Genomic DNA, 22,941 nt, shown 5'->3' on the forward strand with positions numbered 1-22,941 from the left:
TCTAGTTATGAAACAGAGGATAGGCTCTGAGCCAGTCACATGCAGGCACTTCCCAGTTGACATCAGTGCAGGGCCAAAGCCACCCTAGGCCCCCACCAGAGCCAGTGGCTTTTCCCAGTGAAAGACAGCAGGAACCAACCTTTCCATTGTTAGGATTTTCTTTGCTTTGCCATCAGATTTGGGTTATGTTTGAGTTACTTTTATTGCTTCAGCCACTTAGCTTTCTGGTTTATTGGGATGCTCTGGTTCTGGCCGCCCTGAAAGGCTGGCACTGCTGAAAAGCCCGCCTCCTCAGGGCAAGCAGGGGCTGGAGTGATGAGGCCACGTAGTATTAGTTCTGCTGAGCAGCTGCCACTGGCAATTTCTGGTGTTGGAGAAGAGTGGGAAGCTGTTCCAGTTATAATTAAAGCTTACATCTAAATCAGAGAGCGTTTTCTCTCTGCTGAGAGAGTCTACAGATATGCAGCCACTGGCTCCAGGAAGTCTTTAGGGACCCCACGTTGCCTTCCCCGGGGTACTGGGATCTCCTACCCGTGGGACAAGGTGGAGATGTTTGTGCTCCTGGCAGCAGTTTGGAAATTGCCAGTGCGATACTTCAGCTTTCACCCCATTTGCTGGAACTTAGTCCCGTGGCTGTACCCAGATGCAAGGGAGCCTTGGAAATAAGCCCACTTAAAAATTCCATTATGTGAAAGAAGCAGGGATATTAGGGGCCAAAGAGCAACCTCTGTCACAGAACCTTGGGAAAGAAACAATGAGATCTTTACCATTATTTCTCAAGGAAAAATTGCTTTTCATACAACCTATTTTTAAGTCACATACCTCCCCCAAAAGCGGGGGGAGGCGGAAAAAAACCAACAAAACAAAAACCCAGCAACCCTCTGACTTGTGTTAAGGAGTCCTTGTTTTTCTGGGCACACTCTAGACTGGTTTCTCCAGTGTCAGTGTTTGTTGGGTTTCATGTAAGAAAAATCATTTTTAAAGCCCTTCTCTGACAGTGGGATTATATTATATAAGTGAGCTTGGTGATAGTAAATTATACTTTATGGGCAAGCGTGTGGTCTGTGCTAGTCTGCTGAATGGACAGCATGAAACTTCAATTAAAAAGGTTTCTGCTACATTCCGTTTTAAAAACATTATGTTCAGAGGCTAGATTTTTTTAAGAGGCTTAACTTTTTGAATAATGACATACTGTCTAGGTATTCTGAGAAATGGGCCTGGGCCCTGGCGGATTGAAACGTTGATATACATGTTAGTTTTGTGCTCAACTGTAACAGCTGCTGTGAAGCAGGGGCTGCCTCGCTCGTGCTGGCTCCTCTACTCATGAGGCTGGTCCTTCAAAGAACAGTTAGAAATTTTTCATTAGATTTTTCTGGCAATCTTGTTACCATTCTTTGTATTTGTCTGAAGATCATTTCGAGATATTTGCTCATATTGGGACTGTTTTAAAAAAAAACACCTGTCAGGGCCGGGCGCGGTGGCTCACGCCTGTAGTCCCAGCACTTTGGGAGGCCGAGGCAGGCGGATCACCTGAGGTTGGGAGTTCCAGACCAGCCTGACCAACATGGAGAAACCCCGTCTCTACTAAAAATACAAAATTAGCCGGGAGTGGTGGCGCATGCATGTAATCCCAGCTACTCGGGAAGGCTGAGGCAGGAGAATTGCTTGAACCGGGATGTGGAGGTTGCAGTGAGCCGAGATTGTGCCACTGCACTTCAGCCTGGGCAACAAGAGTGAAACTTTGTCTTAAAAAACAGACAGACAAACAAACAAACAAACCCACAAACAAAAACACCTGTCAGTTCAGTGTATTTTAGTAAAATATTGTTCTGGGTCATAAAGTTATATGGGCTTGTTCTTTGGTCCTACTGAGAAACTCTAGAAATTAATTATCTTTTGTACTTCAGTTTTTATCTTATCAGCCTTTCTGTGATCTGTATGCCTTAACTTGTGTTTTTCACTTTGTTAAAACTCTTCCTCCAACATTACCTGAAGACGGCGTGTTCAGCCTTCTAGATCCTACTCAAATGCTACCTCTTCCAAAAGACATTTCCTAACCTACTCCATGCCGGGTGATCTCTTCCTCTTGTGGACACTGAAAGTACTGTGGACTGTCCTCTCCCTTGTATCATGTGTGTTATGTATTGTAGGAGACATGTGATACATACATAATACTGTGAGCCTGTGAAAGTTAGGTGGCTGTTTTTATTTGCCTTTGGATTTCTGAATCTAACTGCCTTGGGTAGATAGAAGAAGTGAATGTCGGTGAGATTTAGCATGTCTGCCTTTGCAATATGAATAAGTTCAGCTACCAAGTTGCTTAAAGTGTTATAGATGAGCTTTAAAACATGGCTAGTGCACCGTTAGGGAACTAATACCTAAATTTTTACAGACACTTTGAGAACTCAAAGTTGGTTTTCTAAAAATAACATGCACAGTAATGCATGAACTTGCATTGTCCACCCATGATCAAAGAGGAAAAAGTCCTTCATCCCTAGACTCTCTTATCTGCTTAGGGTTTGTGTGAATTTCTGCTTTGGCTTCTTTTTTTTTAATGTGTAATGTCTGGCAAACTCTGTTAATGCTGGAAGTATCTAATACTGAATGTTCATGCTAACTTGTCCTAGAGCTGAAAGGTAATGCAAAATGGATTTTGTATTTTGCAGATTTTATAATTACATTTCATTATTTTAACATATAGTAGAGTGACCCACCCTAGAGTCTAGGAAAGATGTCAAATCTTTAAACCACAGAGGAGAAGCCATGAGTTGGAGTAAGGAGAAAGTTGGAATGGCAGTTGGGGAAATGTCAGCTTAATTGCTGGCCTGTTCTTTAATAGGGTTTTGCACAGTCCTTTGACTACTTGTACTTGGCTAAAGTAGATCTTTATAGTATGTGGAATGTGGTAAGAATAAATATGTAAATATAATAATGTATTTTAAAGTTATTGAATTGGAGATAAAATGCCTTTTGGTCCTCATAGAATAGGGGGTGGTGAGGGACAGATTTCTTTGGTTGCACATGGAGTTAAGGAAGACACAGGAGTCAAGGTATCAACAAAGCTTTCAGCTGGGCAGGTAGGCCAAGGCGCTCACCAGCGTGGGAATAGAGTACAGCCAGCTGAGGGGCGTTGCAAGCAAGATGGTGAACTGCATCTTTTATTCCATTGGGAGGTGCCTATGGGCCATCCATGGGATGATGCCTGGTACAGATGGAAACACAAGTCAGGAGCTCAGCGGAGGAGTCTAGGCCACAGATACACAGGCTTGGGAAATGAATCAGTCAAACCACAGAAACCAAACTCTGGCTGATTTGAGCAGAAAAGGAATTTATTGAAAAGATGTTGGGCAGCTGACAGAATCTCTAGGAAGACCAAAGAACCAGGCCCAGAAAACAAGCCGGCAATAAGAGGAATTAGCAGCTAGAGCCACAGCCAAAAATATTCCATGGAAACAGACTGCTGAGAACCCCACTCCATCACTTACCCTGCTGCAGTACTGTGGTCCCCCAGGACAAATTCTTCAACTTCTTTGCTTCCTTGTGGCATCAGCTTGCAGAGGCCCTGCCTCAGGCGGGTAAATCTGGAGAAGGCTGGGTCATGGGCTAGCACCCCAGCTGTTAGTGGGGCTAGTAAAACTAGTATCTGGCCCTTTCCGAATCCAGGAGGGTTGACCATGGGAAATGTACCAATGCAGTAAAGGAAGACGCTGAACAGCCGCAGAAATCACAAATGTCAGTGAAGGAAGCATTTATCTGTGGGTGATAGGTGAAGCCAGTGGATGGGTACAATGGCCTAGAATGAGAAAAGAGTAGAGGAAGAGCTTTGGAAATGGCAGCATGGAAGAGATAGGCAGAGGAAGAGGAGTTTGAGAGGGAGAAGGAGCAGCCACAGAGGTAGGAGGTAGTGGGGAGGTTTCCTGGAAACCAAGGGAGAGGCATTCAAGAGAGGGTAGCCAGTGGAGAGGCCAAGTCAGCTCGGTACTTGATTTTGCAGGCTGTGATCATTTATGACCTCAGCAAGGGCTGCGTTGTTGCAGAGAGGGCTGGGGCCAGAGACCAGTCCGGTGGAGACAGCATGGTGAAGGGGCTGCGAATGCATGATCACATTCCCATTCAGCCACCCCACGGCTGAATGCGCTTCGGCAAGTCGTTTCAATCCCCAAAGCATCTTTGTGTGTGAAAATAGGATGGATGATAATTGGTATCCACATAGGGTTCTTAGGATTATATATAATAAAGTGCTTGGCACAGCATCTGGTATACTGCAAGTGCTCAATAAATTTACTTGCTGTCATTGTTGCATCTCCTATGGTTTGGCTTCGAAGGGAAGAAGAGGGCTTGAAGCGGCTAGGGAAGGTAGAGAAGGATCTTAAGTGAGCAGGGCATGATTCTTTTCCTGTATGTTGGGGAGACAGAACTGGGAGGGAGATGAAAATCCTGGAGAGGGCAGGACAGGAGGCTGTGAGCCTGGGATGCATCCAGAAAGAGCAACTATGGGGTTAGTCTGACAGACGCAACGTCTCCTCTTTGGATAGTGTGGATGCATAGGTTGTCAGCAATGTGAGGGACAGATTACTGTTGAAGACTTTTGTTGCTGTCTTAGGAAGGCTGGCCATCAACACGCTGGGCTGCCGTACATCCCCAGGTCCTGTTACTAGCGAGAGCGCCTCCAACAGACCACTCTTGGTATTGCTTCAATGACTTTTTGATTCCTCTCTTTTGGTTTAATTAATGCTTTGACCTTGAAGCCCGAAGCTTTCTACAGTGAAAGAAACTAGGAAAATCATGTCCTACCAAAAGACTTTTTCTCGTTGGTGGGATTTTAATGGAGGAAAATACTGGTTTCTGCCTCCATTGTTAAATGGTTCTTTGCAAGTAGTTAATTGACTGGTAAGAATGGCAGTTCCAACTTAGGTAGCAATGCCTGTGTTTTTTATGTTTCTTCCTATCAGTAAACTTCTGGGGAGAAGTATTTTCTAAATTAAAAATAAAAACAGAAAAAACGACTTGTACTAAGATTATGATGTAGAATTTTATAACGATGTAGTTAGGTAACTCATTTAATAAATTGTGCAGCTTAGGCCATTTGTTTTTCAAGGAAGGCCCTAAAGCTCAGTGCCTTGCCTCAGTTCATAGGCGTTTCCAGGCAGTGAGAGCCCGAGGAAGGCCGTGCCCTGGAGTAACCAATCAGATTGTTGGCATGCATTGGTATAGACACCTCCCAGGCTGGGACTTTTTGTATCTGTGCAGGGATCGATTTGAAGTCCATTTGCAAAATGGAAAAGTACTGAATTCCTCTAAGGTCCCAGGAGGTAGCAACTGAGTCTTAGAAATACCTGTCTCCGGCCGGGCGCAGTGGCTCACGCCTGTAATCCGAGCACTTTGGGAGGCCCAGGCGGCCGGATCACGAGGTCAGGAGATCGAGACCATCCTGGCTAACACGGTGAAACCCTGTCTCTACTAAAAATACAAAAAACTAGCCGGGCGTGGTAGTGGGCGCCTGTAGTCCCAGCTACTCGGGAGGCTGAGGCAGGAGAATGGCATGAACCCGGGAGGCGGAGCTTGCAGTGAGCTGAGATCGCACCACTGCACTCCAGCCTGAGCGACAGAGCCAGACTCTGTCTCAAGAAAAAAAAAAAAAAACAACCTGTCTCCTGCTCAGAGGAAGATGGTGGTTGACTAAGTATCCCATCAGACACACTGTTTAGAAGAGTGGGACCAAGGAGATTAATGCAGGGATCTCTGCCATTATGGAGTCTCCAGGTCACTTCCAGCATTTCCAGCTGTGGGATCTCTCATTCCTGTGAATAATGAGTACAGCCCAGTAAGTGTCTCATTAGCATAACATGTCATTCTTTGAGCACTTGAGAGTCTAGACACAGTAACATTATTCTGGTTACTGTGGTCTACTTAGCTACCTTTCTTGAGGCAGAGGGGGTTTGTGAAATGGATGGGAAACCTTTCCTCTTGTCCATGCAACGTTTTGCATCCAGCGGCTAAAGCCATTGTTGCTGTGTCTGTAAGGTTTTTGTTTTTGAAACACCGGCTGTCCCCTTAGGTGTTGGAACAGTTTGCATCTCAAAGACAGCTAGCTAGATGTGGGGGCGCCAAGAGATGGATGAAACCCAGTCCACCGAGGAATATGGGGAGCCAGACAGTTCAGTCCTGGCTGTAGGCGCTCACTGTTATGTCTCAGGTCCCTGTTAGGAGGTGAAGCTATTTTTCACTTGTTCGAAACGACAGGCCCTCTTCTGAAACACTGTGGTGTTCTCCAGGAGTTGAGTCAACCCTTAGGAAGAAGGCCAGCACACATCCACAGCACGTCATCTGGAGAAGTGTCTGCTGAGTTTCCCTGGCTCCCCTCCTCATGGGCCAGCAGAGCCTTCCCTGGTAGCTGCTATGGGGCCCAGGCCGCCCTCTGCCTTGGGCTGGCCCTCTTCCGTTACCCCTCATACCGACTTCCCTGCCTCACTCTCCTCACTCCACCCCCGGAGCCAGCAGGCCAGCTTGCGAGTGCACTTTCTGTGCTCAGTTCTCCAAGGTGGTCTGCGCTATCTTCACTCCTGCCATTGGCCTTACTGGAAGCAGCCTGTGTTCAGTGTCCCTCCATGGTAGCTGCTCATTGAGGCCCATTCAGATAGCCCCATTCTCCAAAGGCTTTGCTGAGTTTCTCCAGTGGGCTTTTCCTCTTCTCTTTTTGGATTCTCCTGATCTCTAGGTTTTGATCATGGGCATACGAGGCAATGCAGCCTCCTGGATGGTAAGCCTGAGGGGAGCACCTTCCCGGAGCTGACCACCTGCCTCCGTGCAGCTGAGCCTTATTAAATTGCCAAGAGCTTTGAGGTGGGGTCAGCAGTCCCTGGCCCTGCCTCTCACTCTGGGGAGATGGAGCTTTGCCTTTGAAATGACATGTTTTGGTTGGATAACATTTGTGAACAGCTGGAACAGTTCGTTACAGCCAACTCATTTCCATGTCTAAGTTACTGGACTCATTTTTTAAAGCGTGTCTGATATCAGCAGACAGATTTAATTTTCCTAGGAATAAGAAATCTGGGCATCTACATGCTTTTGAAGGATCTTGGAGTCATCCAATGCAGCTTGCTCATTTTTCTGAAGAAGAAACTGAAGCCCTGTGTCACACTAGGACCTGACCCAGCGTCCTCATTTCCAGTGAAATTTCTTTTCTCTTGTATCAGCCACTTTTGCAAGCTCTTTTCTTTTCTTTTTTCTTTTCTGTTCTGTTCTTCTTTCTTTTTTTTCTTTCTTTCTTTCTTTTTTTTTTTTTTGAGACGGAGTCTCGCTGTGTCACCCAGGCTGGAGTGCAGTGGCGCGATCTCGGCTCACTGCAAGCTCCGCCTCCTGGGTTCATGCCATTCTCCTGCCTCAGCCTCCCGAGTAGCTGGGACTACAGGCGCCCGCCACCACACCCAGCTAATTTTTTGAATTTTTAGTAGAGACAGGGTTTCACCGTGTTAGCCAGGATGGTCTTGATCTCCTGACCTTGTGATCCACCCACATTGGCCTCCCAAAGTGCTGGGATTACAGGTGTGAGCCACCACACCCGGCCCAAACTGTTTTTTTGTTTTATGTCTGTAGAAAAAAATGTGGCCAAAGTTTTTAAAAAGATTTTTTTCTTTTAAAAGATAAAAGAAAAAAAGCCAGGTAAAATCTTAGGCAAAGGTCAATGTTTTTTCAAAGTAAGATGTGGAAATCCTTGTCTATATGTCCTACTGCTGAGAAAGCTCAACTCTTTGCGAAAGGTGTTTCAAATAAGGACTAAGTGTGTGTGGAACATGATCTGTATCAACAAGAGCTCAGACACTGCAGATGGCTCTTGCCTTTATTTCTCATCCTTGTGCCTTTCTCTGTTATAGAAGCAAAATGGCCCCTTTTACGTGTTGCCCAGGCTGGAGTACAGTGGTGCAGTCATTGCTCCCTGCAGCTTTGAACTCCTGGGCTTAAGGGATCTTCTACCTCAGCCTCCCTAGTACTTGGGACTACCACCGTGTGCCACTGAGCCCAACTAATATATCTATATATAAATATATAGATAAATAAATACAAATATATATATATATGTATTTATTTATTTTAATAGAGATGAGGTCTCACCATATTGCCCAGACTGGTCTCAAACTCCTAGGCTGGAGCAATCCTCCCACCCTGTCCTCCCAAAGTGCTGGGATTGCAGGTGTGAGCCACTGCACCTGATCCATTTTTCTCTTTTAACTAGGAGCTTTTTTTTTTTTTTTTTACAATTATCTTACAGATGGAGAAGGGGTGAAAATTAGAAATATGTGGCATAAATTTGTAATTGATTGCTACAAGATGCATGTGATGATTTGATGCCAGTTGTGGGGACTCCTAAGAGTAAAAGAGGCCAGGTGGTCTTTGACATAAATGAATTATTATTATTAAGGGTGAAACGTGAGAAGGGTGAAATGCTGACTTTTGCAAGAAAGGGGAAAAAGGAGAAAGTTTTATCTTTTATTGCTGTAGTTCTTGAGATTTAAGTTATTTATTTGAAGCTAACTGTGGCATTTCAAACAGGATATAATTTCTTGGGACTGACATTTGAGGATAATTGTTCGTGTCCATAGCTGACTAAATTTTGGCAATTTGTTCTTTCCCACCGCCCCTCCCCTGGTCCCGCTCCAGTGGCTCACGCCTGTAATCCCAACACAGGGAGGCTGAGGCGGGCGGATCACCTGAGGTCGGGAGTTTGAGACCAGCCTGACCTACATGGAGGAACCCCATCTCTACTAAAAATACAAAATTAGCCAGACGCAATGGCACATGCCTGTAAACCCAGCTACTCCGGGGACTGAGGCAGGGGAATCGCTTGAACCCGGGAGGTGGAGGTTGCAGTGAGCTGAGATCGTACCACTGCCTGGGCAACAAGAGCAAAACTCTTGTCTCAAAAAACAAACAAACAAATCTTTGAAACATATGCATGTGTAAGTACTCTCCAGATCAATACCTATGTCTGAAATAATTTTACCTGCAAGCGCTAATTTTTAAATTAATATACTGATGTTAAAACTCCTTATAGCTTAATATAGTATTTTTCAAGCTGTAAAGTCAGTTAAGCTGAAATCAGCCAATGAGAAAAGTAATTTATGACTTTTAGAGGAAAAAAACTGACATGGTTTTATTTCTGTATTTGGGATCAAAATAGAGTTTTCTTTGAAATTAGAGACACTCTGGCTATTTGTACCATATTACTTTAGGTTTGGCCCTAAATGTCTGATTTTTATTGGGTATGTAAAACTTTCTAATTGTAGAATTTAAAAACCTCTATCAGAATATGAGACAGCTCAAGTTTATATTTCATTTATCCTATAATATTTAGAGCTAATTATTACTGTCTTGTTTGGGACTTTTAATTCCAGAGGTCGATGTTGACTTTAAGCTCAATCAGCTTCTCCATCTGTTCTCTTTGCTTTTCTTATTAGATGAGGGTCATCCTTTTAGTAATATGAGCTAATATTTATTGACCTTAATGAAGCCTTTGCTTCATATTTGGCACATCATTTTATCTCATCCTATTTCATTTTAGTCTCGTAACTACGGTGTAGATCATTTCCATTTTGCAGATAGTAAGGTTAGGACTTGAGAGAGGTTTAGTGACTGATACTCTCAAGGCTGGAAGGTGATGGCCATGGCCTGGAGTGCTCTGCTTCCTAAGCCCTCACCAGCAGGTCAGACTGCACCGGTTCCTTGGATAGGTCATACAATGCCTGAACTTGGCAGGGCTCATGTCTTCCGCTTCCACAGATCTAGATTGGAATTTGGGCTCTGCCTTTTAGTAGCTATGTGACCTTGGGTGAATTACTTAAATCCTCCAAACCTCATCTGTTCATGTGGAAGTTGTATAAAATCTGATGGCAAATTCACTTTTCAGCGCACAAGACAGAAAGAAGACTGTCATTGTCATTAATTACTTTGTCGTAAGCAGTAGCCTGACTTTTCTCAAGATTATTTTTGGTACATAAAGTTGCCTGTTTTTTTTTTTTTGTTTTTCTTCTGAAATACCGAGCCTGGCCGGCTCCGTCTGGAGTGGGGTCCCTGTGGTACATCTGCTGTGGGTACTTCTTCACCTTCATTACCACCTGTGGTTCTTCACATCATTTCCGGAGGCAACTTCTCTGCAAGCCAGTTGTAGAATTAGTGCTGGCCTTTTAGGGTTTGAGTAAATAGCATACCTCTTCTCTGACCATGTTCAAAACAAGTGAAGAGATTGACAAGAGTTAGGCAGATGGAGCCCAAGGCATCACTTTATTGTTAATACAGCTGGGGCTGGAGATAGAATAAAGGAGGTACAAACAGACTATAATGGAGAGAGGATAGAGAAAGAGAAACTTAGATAAAGGCAGAAAGTGCAGGGAGGAAGAAAAGATGCAACTAGATTCTTCCTGTGAGACAAGGACTTTGGAAGGGTTCTCGGGTCTCTGCATTGTTTGTACCTTCAAGAAAAGTGGGGCCTTGGAGAGGGAGTTGCTGAAAGGTCACAAAGCGTATTGGCCAGCAGGTTTAAAAGTCAAATTTCCACTCCTGGACCAGCCTTTGAACCAGCTTGGTCGGTGGCTGCTGGGCGGGAGGAGAAAATGGAAAGCTTCTATTTACTTACTTAGTTTTTGAGACAGGTCTCAAAAATGGTCTTGCTCTGTCACCCAGTCTGGAGTGCGGTGGTGCTATCATAGCTTACTGCAAGCTCGAACTCCTGGGCTCAAGCAATCCTCCTGCCTCAGCCTCCAGAGTAGTTGGGACTACAGGCATATGCCACCATGCCTGGCTCATTTTTAAAATTTTTTAGTAGAGATAGGATCTCACTGTGTTGCCCAGACTGCTCTCAAACTCCTGGGCTCAAGTTATCTGCCTGCCTTGGCCTCTCAAAGTGCTGGAATTACAGGCATGAGCCACCACCTCCGGCCAAAAAGATTCTATTTTGGAAAGCTTGTTCCAGTCTTTGAAAACAGTTGTTCATGTTACCTTTAGGAGCTTCTTCAGTTAAACATCTTTAGATTATTACAGCTTTTAAAATGTCATTATGGAGGTTGATAGTTTTTTGATACTCATATGTATATTTTGTATTTTATGTTTTTAAGTATGTTTATATGTCATGTATCTTTATTATGGTTTTCTTTTACATGTTTTAAAAATGTTTTCATATTCTTTCTGCTATATTGATTTGTGCCTTTTGACCATGAAGGAAAATGAAATCATAGTGATGATTAACAACCTGCCATGTGAGATTCTGTACGATTGTTATTCTTATGCAGGCTTGTGATGGTTGCAGCCTCACCAGCTATGCGACACAGTCCTTGCCTGTTACAAGAAGTCTTAACAAAGTCAGAGGCCACAGTCCCCTCCCCCAGGCCAACTTTACTTGTATGTGATTTCCTGATTTAGGGTTTATGAAAATAGCCATGTCATCCAAATTCACCCAGAAATGAAGGCTGTTACAAATTAAATCCGTCTCTATTTCTGTCTGAATGCTTGTAAAATCTGCACATCGGATAGGAAGTTCTAGCCATAATCTTAGATTATCTTAAGTTTTACAACTCTAGAACTATACCAGACTTCTAATAATTCAATTTTATCATTTAAAATCTATAAGGGAGTAAAATTATATCTCAGGCACTGGGAGTCATTGGTCTAAGTACATTATATCTCAGCATTTAAATGTTAAAACTACAACAAAGTCAATCTCTCTTTTCTTTTTTTAGCTTCTCGGACAAACTATTTAGTGGAAAAGGCTTACATTTTCAGCCATCAGTTTTAGATTTTGGAATACAGTAAGTATCTTTTCTTTATAATTAAAACTCATTTTATATATACTATTTATTTTCAGGATTTTTTTTTACATATATGTATAATGTTACATTTTAGGTATATTGATAATGTGAAGGGATATTGATCCTGAGACTTGTTAAGAGAAATATTTTTGTGAAAAGGAGAGTGCAAGAATTGTTTTAGCCCTTTCTTTAATTTTTTTTTTTTTTTTTTTTGAGATGGAGTCTTGCTCTGTCACCCAGGCTGGAGTGCAGTGCCCTGATCTCGGCTCACTGCAAGCTCCGCCTCCCAGGTTCATGCCATTCTCCTGCCTCAGCCTCCCGAGTTGCTGGGATCACAGGCGTCCGCCACCACGCCTGGCTAATTTTTTGTATTTTTAGTAGAGATGGGGTTCCACCGTGTTAGCCAGGATGGTCTCGATCTCCTGACCTCGTGATTCGCCCACCTTGGCCTCCCAAAGTGCTGGGATTACAGACGTGAGTCACCGCACCCGGCCTTCTTTAATTTTTAATAAGTATACCTTTTAATATTTTATAGTGATTGGAATTTAATAAGATGTCAATGTTGTTTTTCCAAAACAGATCCGGTTATTTTATAATGAAAAACTCTAAATATTGATGGTCTCTGAATTTTTGTACACTAGATTGATTTACTCACTTGATTTTACTTCTTGCTGTGCCTTCTGGATTCAAAATTGCACCATGCTTACAGTTGTTAGGATTAAGACTTTGGAGACTCAAGTTGGGGAAGGCAGTACATAAGCTGTAATGACTTTACAGTATCATGTAAAGAACCACAAGATGAAGACAGTGTAATCTGAGTGTCAGTTGAAGGCCTAACTTGGGAACCTGGAAAAATTAAGGAAGGGTGACACTGTGGAAATCAGGCAACATAAGGACTCTTGCTGTCTGTGATAAAGTTTGAATCTTCAAGTGTTAAGCTTCCTGGATGCAGAATATAGCTGCGTTGAAAAGATAGAACTTCTAATTAGTAGTTTCAAGAGTGAGGGGTAAAAGCGCTGCTTGTTTCCAGGGCTGGCAAACAACACTTCAATTTCATGAAGAGCCTTTTGAGTGACAAGCAGTTTTGTGAATGAAATAACCGTGGCCATAGGAGAGCATCTGGGCTGGGTTAGGGTGGGCTCCTGTTGTGCCCTCCTTTATGCATCTGGATTACTTGCTTTACATTCCTTTCTAATCATCAAAATGTTAGAGCTGCAGTGAAGGAGAATGCACTTGGAATTTTTTTTTTTTTTTTTTTTTTTTTTTTTTTTTTTTTGAGATGGAGTCTTGCATTGTCACCCAGACTGGAGTGCAAGTGGCGCAGTCTCGGCTCACTGCAGCCTCCGCCTCTTGGGTTCAAACGATTCTCCTGCCTCAGCCTCCTGAATAGCTGGAACTACGGGTGCCCATCACCATGCCTGTAATTTTTGTGTTTTTAGTAGAGACAGTGTTTTGCCATGTTGGCCAGGCTAGTCTCAAACTCCTGACCTCAAGTGATATGCCCTCCTTGGCCTCCCAGAGTGCTGGGATTACAGGCATGAACCACTGCGCCCATCCTGAACTTGAAATTTAAAAGGACCATGTTGAGCTTTTTAGAAAAAGATTTTATAAAGAGAAGAAGAGAAAACTGGGAGTTTGCCAACTTTATAAAATTCTAGGTTTCTGCTTTTTTGATTTTTTATATTTTTACTCTTATGTAAAGAAAGTTTAATAGAAGCTGAATGTTTAGTAGTTTAGTTGACAATATAAATAAGCTGAATTTATCATAACCTCATTGATTTTAAATTCTGAGAGGGTGCTGTACTTTTGTGAAAAAGCTTTATTGTGAGGCTGAGTGCGGTAGCTCACTCCTGTAATCCCACCACTCTGGGAGTCCGGGGTGGGCGGATCACTTGAGCTCAGGAGTTCGAGACCAGCCTGGCCAACATGGCAAAACCCCTGACTCTACTAAAAATACAAAAATTAGCCGGACATAGTGGTGAGCGCCTGTAATCCCAGCTACTTGGGAGGTTGAGGCACAAGAGTTTCTTGAGCCTGAGAGGCAGAGGTTGCAGTGAGCCAAGATCATCATGCCACCGAGTTCCAGCCTGGGTGACAGAGGGAAACTGTCTCAAAAAAAAAAAAAAAGAAAAAGAAAAAGGCTTTATTGTGAAAAGAAATTTTGATTCAGGACCTACTTTAAAGAATATATGTTATAGATTGGTAGATAGAATAATAGTAGTAGTAAGTATAGCTATTAGGATAGTAATTCCAGTTCATAGGATCCTGGCTGTCTGAAATATTTGCTCTTCAGTAACATAACAAAATCCTATAGTCGATGCCCATGGGGGTATGTTTACACTTGTCCCTTGTTATCCATATGGGATCGGATCCAGGATGCTCATGGAAACCAAAAGCTAAGGATGCTCAAGTCCTTGGCATATTATTTACATACAACCTCCCATATACTTTAGATTATCTCTAGAGGCCGGGCACGGTGGTTTATGCCTGTAATCCCAGCACTTTGGGAGACTGAGGCAGAAGGATCACTTGAGGCCAAGAGTTCGAGACCAGCCTGGGCAACACTGTGAGACCCTGTCTCTATAAAAAATTTTTAAAAAATTAAGCATAGTGGTGCACACCTGTACTTCCAGCTACTCACAAGGCTGAAGCAGGAGGATCACTTGAGTCCAGGAGTTCAAGGTTACTCTGAGCTATGATCATGCCACTGTATTCCAGCCTGGATGACAGAGTGTACTCCAGCCTGGATGACAGAGTTTTTTTGTTTGACAAAAAAAAAAAACTCTAGTTTACTTATAATGACTAATATAGTGTAAATACTGTGTAAATAGTTGTTACACTGTATCTCTTTTTTTTTGTATTGTTATTTTTGTTTTTTTCCCCCCCTCAAATACTTTCAATCAAGGTTGGTTGAATCTGCAGTTATGGAGAGCTGATTGTATATGATACACATTTGTTAATTAGCAATATACTTTAATCTCTGGTCCTAATAGCTAGACACATGCTGAGAGAATGCTGAAAGTCTTTGATTTGAAAGGATTTCTGATTTTTAGATGGAATCACCTTTGGAGGACTTAGTTACCTTTATATAATACTTTATGGCTCCCAAAGTGTAATCATGTCTCTTGTCATTTGGGTTTTATATCAGTCCAGTGAAGACAGGCATTATCTGAGTCTGTGTGTATTGTGTTTGAGCGTGTACTACAAATGTGTTCATAGATTTGTTGCTGAAAAGGAATGCAGTTTGCTCAAGGTCATTTCACTAGAAGTGGTAGAATAAATCTTCTGATTTCTAAGAGCACTCATGATGCTATTTTTCTTATTAGTGAGATCTGGAATATGATTATGAGAATTAGTTATTTTGCTGAAGTTAAACTCAGAACAAACTTTAGCCTAAATTAGAACACATTTAAGATTAGTTGAGTTTTACCTTATGGCTGACAAATGGTTTAATTTATAGGCATTAGAGTAAAACTTTGGCCTGAGGGTTCTGCTCCTGATTTCTTCACTGTCCCAGTTCAGCTTTTGCTGTGGTTTATTTTGATGTTGGCCTTGAGCGAATCCCAGCCCTCTTCATAGCTTTGATTTTCCTGGGGGTGTAAAATTGGGATCTTGTTACTTGGTTGCCATCTGCCTGCTTCTTAGGGCTTATGTGAAGGGTTAATATTCTGCTGGTCCTAAGATAAAAAGTGCTAATCATTCATAGAGATTTTAATCATTCTTTTGTAGTGTTAAATTAACAGAGTATCTTCCAGTTGTCACTAGTGAAGGAAATTTATATCCTCATAACACTTTTAAAAATAGAATCTAAAAAATAGAATAAAAATAGCACAGTGGTGACTAGGCTTCAGCTAGCATTCTCTGTTAGGTCTGGAGAGACTTCTGGTAGTGCAGTCACTGGCTCTGTAGCATTGCCATTTTGCATTCTTATTTTCTCATGTATTTCTCTGGTAGACATTTGTATTCTTAGAAACCTTGTATTTAAATTATGTAAATGGGATATAAAGCTTTGAGGATAAGTATTAATAACTTTGATGATTGATATTATTTACTTAAAACCCCAAACCACAGAAGTCCTTATTTATTTAATTTTAATTGGGGGAAGAAAGGCAGATATGAGCCCAGTGCTCTGAGGTAAGGCTTTTCTGAAGTGACCCTTTATGTGTATGGTAGTGTTGAACATTTTTTTTAAAAATGGTGTTACTTAAGAACACTTTGAAAAATCAGGATTTTAATCACATTGATGTGGTATTTTATTTGTAATGGGATGTGAAGAACTGCGTTTTGAAATACACATTGGATATATTAAACCTTTCCTTAAGACTAGTGATTAAAAGTAAGGGTGAAAACCAAAAGAAAAATTCTAAGGATTTGATGGTAGTAACATAGTATTTTGGAGATCTCATTGTATATAAGAAAAGCAACATCCATTTCATTTTTCCTAAAGGATACATTTTTAATGTCATAGAAATTGGAATAAAATCAGAAAAATATCAGCATAATGAATGAATTTTACCTAATTCATTCATAAATTCATAATGAATGAATTTTACCTAATTCATTCATTATGCTGATATTTTTCTGATTTTATTCCAATTATAGATATAATTCATTCAGCTTAAATAGAATATAATTTTATTTCTAGGCCATCCTAATGAGAACTGTATATTTGGCTCTCTCTGCCACTGAAGATATTAAAACTGAAGAAATGACTTTAGTGAAATTTTTGCTGACTCTCTGTTCATTGCAACATAATTGAACAAGACTGAATTTGGTCTTGGGCAGTAGGAATCAGAGTTAAGTGATTAGAGGGAGCATTGTAGGTGGCTCCAGGCAGGTGGGCCAGAGCCCAGCTCCTTTCCTCTTGGCAATTCCTTTATCAGAGCCGAGACATCGTAGGTGGAGAGTTACTGCCGAAAAGAATTGGCATCAAGGCCTTCATGAATTAATGTATTTGCCACGGAGCAGGGATTTTACTCTGAGGTTTGTGGAAGGTTTTGAAGCTGTATATGAAACTTTTTGTAAGTGTATGTTTGTGGAGGGAGGAGCCAGAGCTTTCATCAGAGTTTTTTGGAAAGGCTCCTAATTTAAATGGACGAGAACCTCTGCTGCAAAGTGCTGCAGGATTTTCAGTTTTCTCAAAAGAATGGCCTTTAGCCATAATTAAGTTTTCCTTTTATAAGACCTAATAAAATAACATCTCTCTGTGAGTTGAAAATACATACCTACCCAAAAAGTCTCTCTTACTCAGAAAACATAACCCTAAGAAAAATTGGGTTTTTCTTTGAGTACAGTTTCTTACCTAAACATAATTTCTTTTTTTTTTTTTTTTTTTTGAGACGGAGTCTCGCTCTGTCACCCAAGCTGGAGTGCAGTGGCCGGATCTCAGCTCACTGCAAGCTCCACCTCCCGGGTTCACGCCATTCTCCTGCCTCAGCCTCCCGAGTAGCTGGGACTACAGGCGTCCGCCACCTCGCCCGGCTAGTTTTTTGTATTTTTTTAGTAGAGACAGGGTTTCACCGTGTTAGCCAGGATGGTCTCGATCTCCTGACCTTGTGATCCGCCCGTCTCGGCCTCCCAAAGTGCTGGGATTACAGGCTTGAGCCACCGCGCCTGGCCAACATATTTTCATTTGAATTAGAGACCCAAGTCCGAGAAGTGCCAGTGAGTTGCCTATAGGTTTTTCTTTTTTTTTTGCAAGCATTTTAATGGCCTAAATGGGTTAAATTTTTCTAACACAGAAACCAATGGAGTGCTACTGTGGATTGGCCTAAGCCTTATAAAATGAAGTTGTTTTTTGTTTTATGACTTTTGGCTGTTGGGAATTGAATCCAGCGTGATTGGATAATTTAACTTTGTGATGAACAGCAACAGCTTTCTGGGTTTAAAAATATGTGTGTGTATATGTATAATAATACATACATATGTATAGTAATATTTATAACCACACAGTACATTGATTTTTCTCTTTGTTTCTCCTCCCAGGTTCCTGGGACATCCTGCAGCAAAGATTCTCCATGCTTACAACCCTAGTAGGGACAGAGAGGTTGTGGTGAATTCGGTGTTTGCAGCTGCTGGACATTTCCATGTGCCGCCTGTTCCCTGCAGGGTGGGTGTTGATGGACTCCTGGAAACTATGCCGTGGCAGGCTGCCAGATTTTCTTGCTTTCTTTGGCCTGAAGTTTTTACTTTCTGCTCCCCGTCTCCCCCTTTTTCTGCCACCCAAACCTTTTCCTCCTGTGTGTTTACCTTAGCATTTACTTTTCCAGTTGCTCATTTTTATAATTTTAGTGGCTCTTGATATCTCCTGGGGCCGGGGGAGGTGGTGGGGGTTGGGGAGGAGTTTGAAGACTCTCAGCTGTGTGGTAATGTATGTATATTTAACGTGGCTTTATTGTGACTAGGGAAAGTTTATATTACTTGTCTTGAAATGACTACAAACTCTGAGGCATTTAGTAATTAATGTAAGTTTATAGTTGAGACCTCTTCCATCTCTCCAACCTGCTAGGAAAGTTAGGTCTCCTTTCTAAATGCAGGACTGCAAGGTATAGTGAATGGCTCCTTGTAAAGCTGATTGGCACCATAACACAGAGCTCCAACTTAGTCTTCTAATAGTTTTACTTTCAGTGGTCTTTAATGTTTAATGAAGATCCTGATTGCTAGTAGGCTTTTATTTGTTTTGCTTACTATGTCTGCCTGATATTATGTACTTAAAAGAATACTGGGACTAAGGACGTGTTGTAAGGGGAAGCCCAATATTTGGTTTGTGACAGTCTGTCTGGATAAACTTTGTTCCTGATTTTTATTACATACCAATATGTTTGCACATTGGTTATTGTCTGTATTTAAGTAGAGATAGAACTGTGTTAGCTAAAGACAGTTGGACCTGTGGGGGTGGAAGAGGAGGGGAAGGAAAGGTGTGAGACTCACAGCTCCAGTCTGAAGCGAGCGAAAGGACTCGTCCTGAGTCAGTGGTAATATTCTTTGCTGTATCCTCTTAGATATAGCAGATATGTAAGAGCGGATAGTTGGATGCTGATAAGTTTGGGGATTCTTATGGATTCATGATACTGATAAATCAAGGGTGCACAATATGCAAATGTCTGTTAACAGAAATTGTCAAAAAAAGAAAGTCTGTGAAAGACAGTTTATCAAAGGGGGCCATTCCAGATGGCTGACTGGGGACCTTTCTTTCAGGTAATTCCAGCAATGGGGAAAACTTCCTTCAGAATTATTTTCTTACCTACTGAAGAAGGAAGCATTGAAAGTTCCTTATTTATTAATACCTCTTCGTATGGAGTCCTTTCCTATCATGTGAGTAACTTTTTCCTTTTGTCATATAATTTGGTTGGTGACTTAACTGTAGGGGTGGGGATATTTTTAAAAAGACTTGGAAATGTTGTCACCTGGTTTATGTCGTTAAAATATAAGACTGTTAGCGATGTTAAAATCATCAGCGTGCACCCTTTTCTGCCTGACGTGCCACAGTTGGCTGTCTTTCCTACTGACAACACAGCTGTAGCCCTGCTGTGGATCTTTGGAGCATACTAAAACAAAGCAAAGAAATCTGTCACACAGTTTCCCAATATAAAATACAGAAGGCTTTCAAAACTCACGACTCTCACCTCATGGGCGTTCAGAAGGAGGCACTCTAAGGACAGTCTCTAGTGATTTTGCCTACCTTCCCTCCTTGGCTCAGGAATATTTCTGATTAGGAGACATTGATTGTGTGCTTGGAGGCTGATTCCAAGGGAGCTCACTATTCATATCAAAGTACCAGGAAGGGAGCTTGAAGAATCTTGTTGCTATTATCAGAAATAGGAATCTTTACCTTAAATGGTACCTGATGTGGCATTTAACAAGATGTGGCATCAAGTAATTTAAGTTCAGATCAGTAATTTTTGTGGTTATTTCTTACTGCATTCCATTAAAGAGGTACCATATCAGAGGAGTTGCCTACTTGTGAACAGATTTGCTACAGTAAGGAACATTCAGCTTAAATACAGCATTCTGTATCTGTTTGTTTGTTTGTTTGTTTATTTTTTGAGACAGGGTCTCACTTTGTTGCCCAGGCTGGAGTGCAGTGGTGTGATCTCGGCTCACTGCAACCACCTCCCAGGCACAAGCTATTCTCCTGCCTCAGCCTCCCACCACTGCCTGGCTAATTTTTGTATTTTTAGCAGAGACGGGCTTTCACCATGTTGGCCAGGCTGGTCTCAAACTCCTGTCCTCAAATGATCCACCTGCCCGGACCTCCCAAAGTGTTGGGATTACAGGCGTGAGCCACTGTGCCCAGCCAGCATTCAGCTGTGTTTTTTGTAGACAAAGATAAATATAGTAATTGGATTAGTAGAGTCTTGTAGGCCATGGTGATGAATACAGATTTCCTTTGGAGATGTGCTTTAGCATTATGGCAAATGTGTTTTAAAACTCTAACAAAGGAGCAATTCTCTCTCTCTCTTTCTGCAGGTATCTGGAATTGGCACTCGTAGAATCTCTACAGAAGGGTCTGCAAAGCAGCTACCAAATGCTTATTTTCTGCTTCCGAAGGTCCAGAGCATTCAGCTGTCACAAATGCAGGTCATTTTAATAGATTTACTTTGAATGCTGGTGGCCGCCAAGCTTTGTAACCCTCTCAGAATTGTTTTTTTTTTTTATACTATTTTCTGCTTTTTGAAAAAATTATATAGAAATACATATGTAAAATATCACTGGATTCCTTTAGAACAACTGTGGAGTCCACAGTGTTGATATTCCATAGTTTGCTTAATCTTACTGTTGGTCTTTTAAAATGTTTCCTGTTTTTCACTGTTACTACCATTAGGCCATATACCTGTTTTATAAGTTTCTTTAAATTTCCTTCTGAATCCTCTGTTTCCTTGGGGCATGTTTCATAAAGAGGAGAGATACTTTAGTTAAAGACTGTGAACCATTTTGTAGAGCTTGTTAAATCTTACCAGGTTGCTTTTCAGGGAGACAGCGCCCACGGTCACGAGTAATGACAGGCCCCTAAGGATGTCCTGTAATGGGAAAAACTATTTCTGATGTTGTGGTAGATGTATAATGATAAGTTAAAATTCTTTTAATATACATTTCATGAATCATTTTATAGGGTTGGCTACTTTTTCCCTTTGATTATCTGTATTTCCTTGTAACTGAATAATTTTATAATTGAGAAAAACTCTTGAACCCACATATTATGAAACTTACCTCTTCTTTCTGATTGGTAAATAAAGAACATTGCTTAGAGTTTGTAATCAGTACCTTTAGTACCTGGGGCTTTCATTCATTCAGCGGTTCTCTTGAGCCTCTACTTTGTGCCAGGCCTTGGTATACAGTTTGTATCTGCATAGAGCTTACATTCCAGTTGGGGAGAAAAACCAAATTAATTTACCTCTAGGATTATATCTGGGATCTTTATCACCAAATACATAATTCTTAGGGATTTTAAATAATAATTTTATTTTTATAAAACTGAAAAACCCCTCCTTGAAGAATTTTAAGGAAGACTTCTTTTAATTTGCAAATGTGTATTTGGTTTAAATCCTAAAACCAGGGGGGATGTGTTGAAAGGTTTTAAGCAGGAGACTGATACTGATGTGCTGTGGCTTGCATTTTTGGAGGGCCAGATGCCTCATCAGTGGAGATCTAAGTATTGGAAGAGAGACAAGTATTCAGAGTACCTTAGTTATTGGGGGTTAATGTAAGGGTAAGTGGAATGAAGGGAGAGAGGAAACTGATTCTGCAGGCATCCTAGAGAGCTAGAACAGCTTACCCATTATCTCATCCCCCTGGCCTGGCAGATACTGCGTACTTCTCATGACGCCCACTGCCCTTTACCACACTGAGGCCGTCCTCATCTCTCTGTTGGCCAACTGATAGTATCTCATTAACTGCCAGGATCTACTCTGGTCCCTTCCTACCTTTTTCCCAAAAATTCAAGTTGGACCACATTAGTACCCTGCTTGAAACCCTTCAGTGCATTCCCATAGGTCTTAGAATTTAAACCAAATCCTGCTTATGGCTGTAAGGCCTGTGTGGTCTGGCTGCTGTCCGTCTTCAGCCATGTTGCTCACCACCCGTTCTTGGTCTCTACCTCATGGCCACAAGAGCCTTCCCCTGCTCACTTGTGCAATGCCATTTTCCCTCCTGCCACAGGTCCCTTGTGTCTGCGATGTTCTCAACCTCCACCTCCAACTTTTCTCCAAATTAACCCTTATTTCATCCTTCCTTTTTCAACTTACGCTTGAGCTCCTCAGGGACTTTTGCCTCTCTCTCCATCCTAATTTCCGCTCCCATACTTATCTAGACTACCACTCCCATACTTATCTCCATTAAATAATCACATACCCACATGATGTAATTGCTTCACCATTCTTTCCATCACCCATGGAATGGAGTCTGATTGGGCTTCCTGTTGTACTCCCTGCACCTCACCTGGGAAGCAGTGGTTGAGTGGAGTTTTGGCCTGAGGTAGCTCTGGGGCTGTCCTCACAGGCCAAGTTTCTGTTGCTCCCTGTGCTGTAGCCTACCTTGGCAGTGCCTCGGCTTTTCTTGGTCTTTGTTTCTGCTTCAGAAGATACCAAACTCTGTTTCTTTTCTTTTTTTATTTTTAAAATTTATTTTGTAAACAATGTTATGAAATACAATTCACGTACCACAAAGTCCGCCCACTTAAAGTGTACCATTCAGTGAGTTTTAGTATATCCAAAGTTGTGCAGCCATCACGATCACTGTCTAATTTTAGAACATTTTCATTGCCTCAGTCTCTTATTTTCTGTCTTTAAAGATTTGTCTATTTTGAACATCTTATATAAATGAAATGTATGGTCTTTTGTGATTGGTATCTTGCCCTTAGCATGTTTTCAGTTTCATCCATGTCTTTCATTCCTTTTTTTTTGGTTAAAAATATTTTAATTGATAAATGATTGCAGAGGATGTTTTACCCATGTGAAAACAATACGGTGGTAACCATGGAATGATATTTTTCTTTTTTTTAAAAAAAATTTTTTTTTGTTATTATACTTTAAGTTCTAGGGTACATGTGTACAACATGCAGGTTTGTTACATATGTATACACGTGCCATGTTGGTGTGCTGCACCCATTAACTCGTCATTTACATTAGGTATATCTCCTAATGCT

At 41.6% G+C, this 22,941-nt stretch overlaps 1 protein-coding gene across 8 annotated transcripts in view; it reads left to right on the plus strand.

Moving 5' to 3' along the window:
- Positions 1–22,941, plus strand: part of TMEM131L (transmembrane 131 like) — a 178,062-nt gene that overhangs the window by 79,552 nt on the left and 75,569 nt on the right. For all 8 annotated transcript variants that reach the window (XR_012435177.1, XR_012435178.1, XM_074040649.1 and 5 more), the window contains 4 exons: positions 11,730–11,798; positions 17,784–17,907; positions 18,996–19,112; positions 20,268–20,378. Coding sequence is in view for 6 of the 8 variants with exons in the window: in XM_074040649.1 (XP_073896750.1) it covers positions 11,730–11,798; positions 17,784–17,907; positions 18,996–19,112; positions 20,268–20,378 (421 nt within the window). In the remaining 2 variants the exon portion in view is untranslated. The remainder of the gene's footprint in view (positions 1–11,729; positions 11,799–17,783; positions 17,908–18,995; positions 19,113–20,267; positions 20,379–22,941) is intronic.

Source organism: Macaca fascicularis, chromosome 5 (assembly GCF_037993035.2).
Source record: "Macaca fascicularis isolate 582-1 chromosome 5, T2T-MFA8v1.1".
Lineage (NCBI taxonomy): Eukaryota > Metazoa > Chordata > Mammalia > Primates > Cercopithecidae > Macaca > Macaca fascicularis.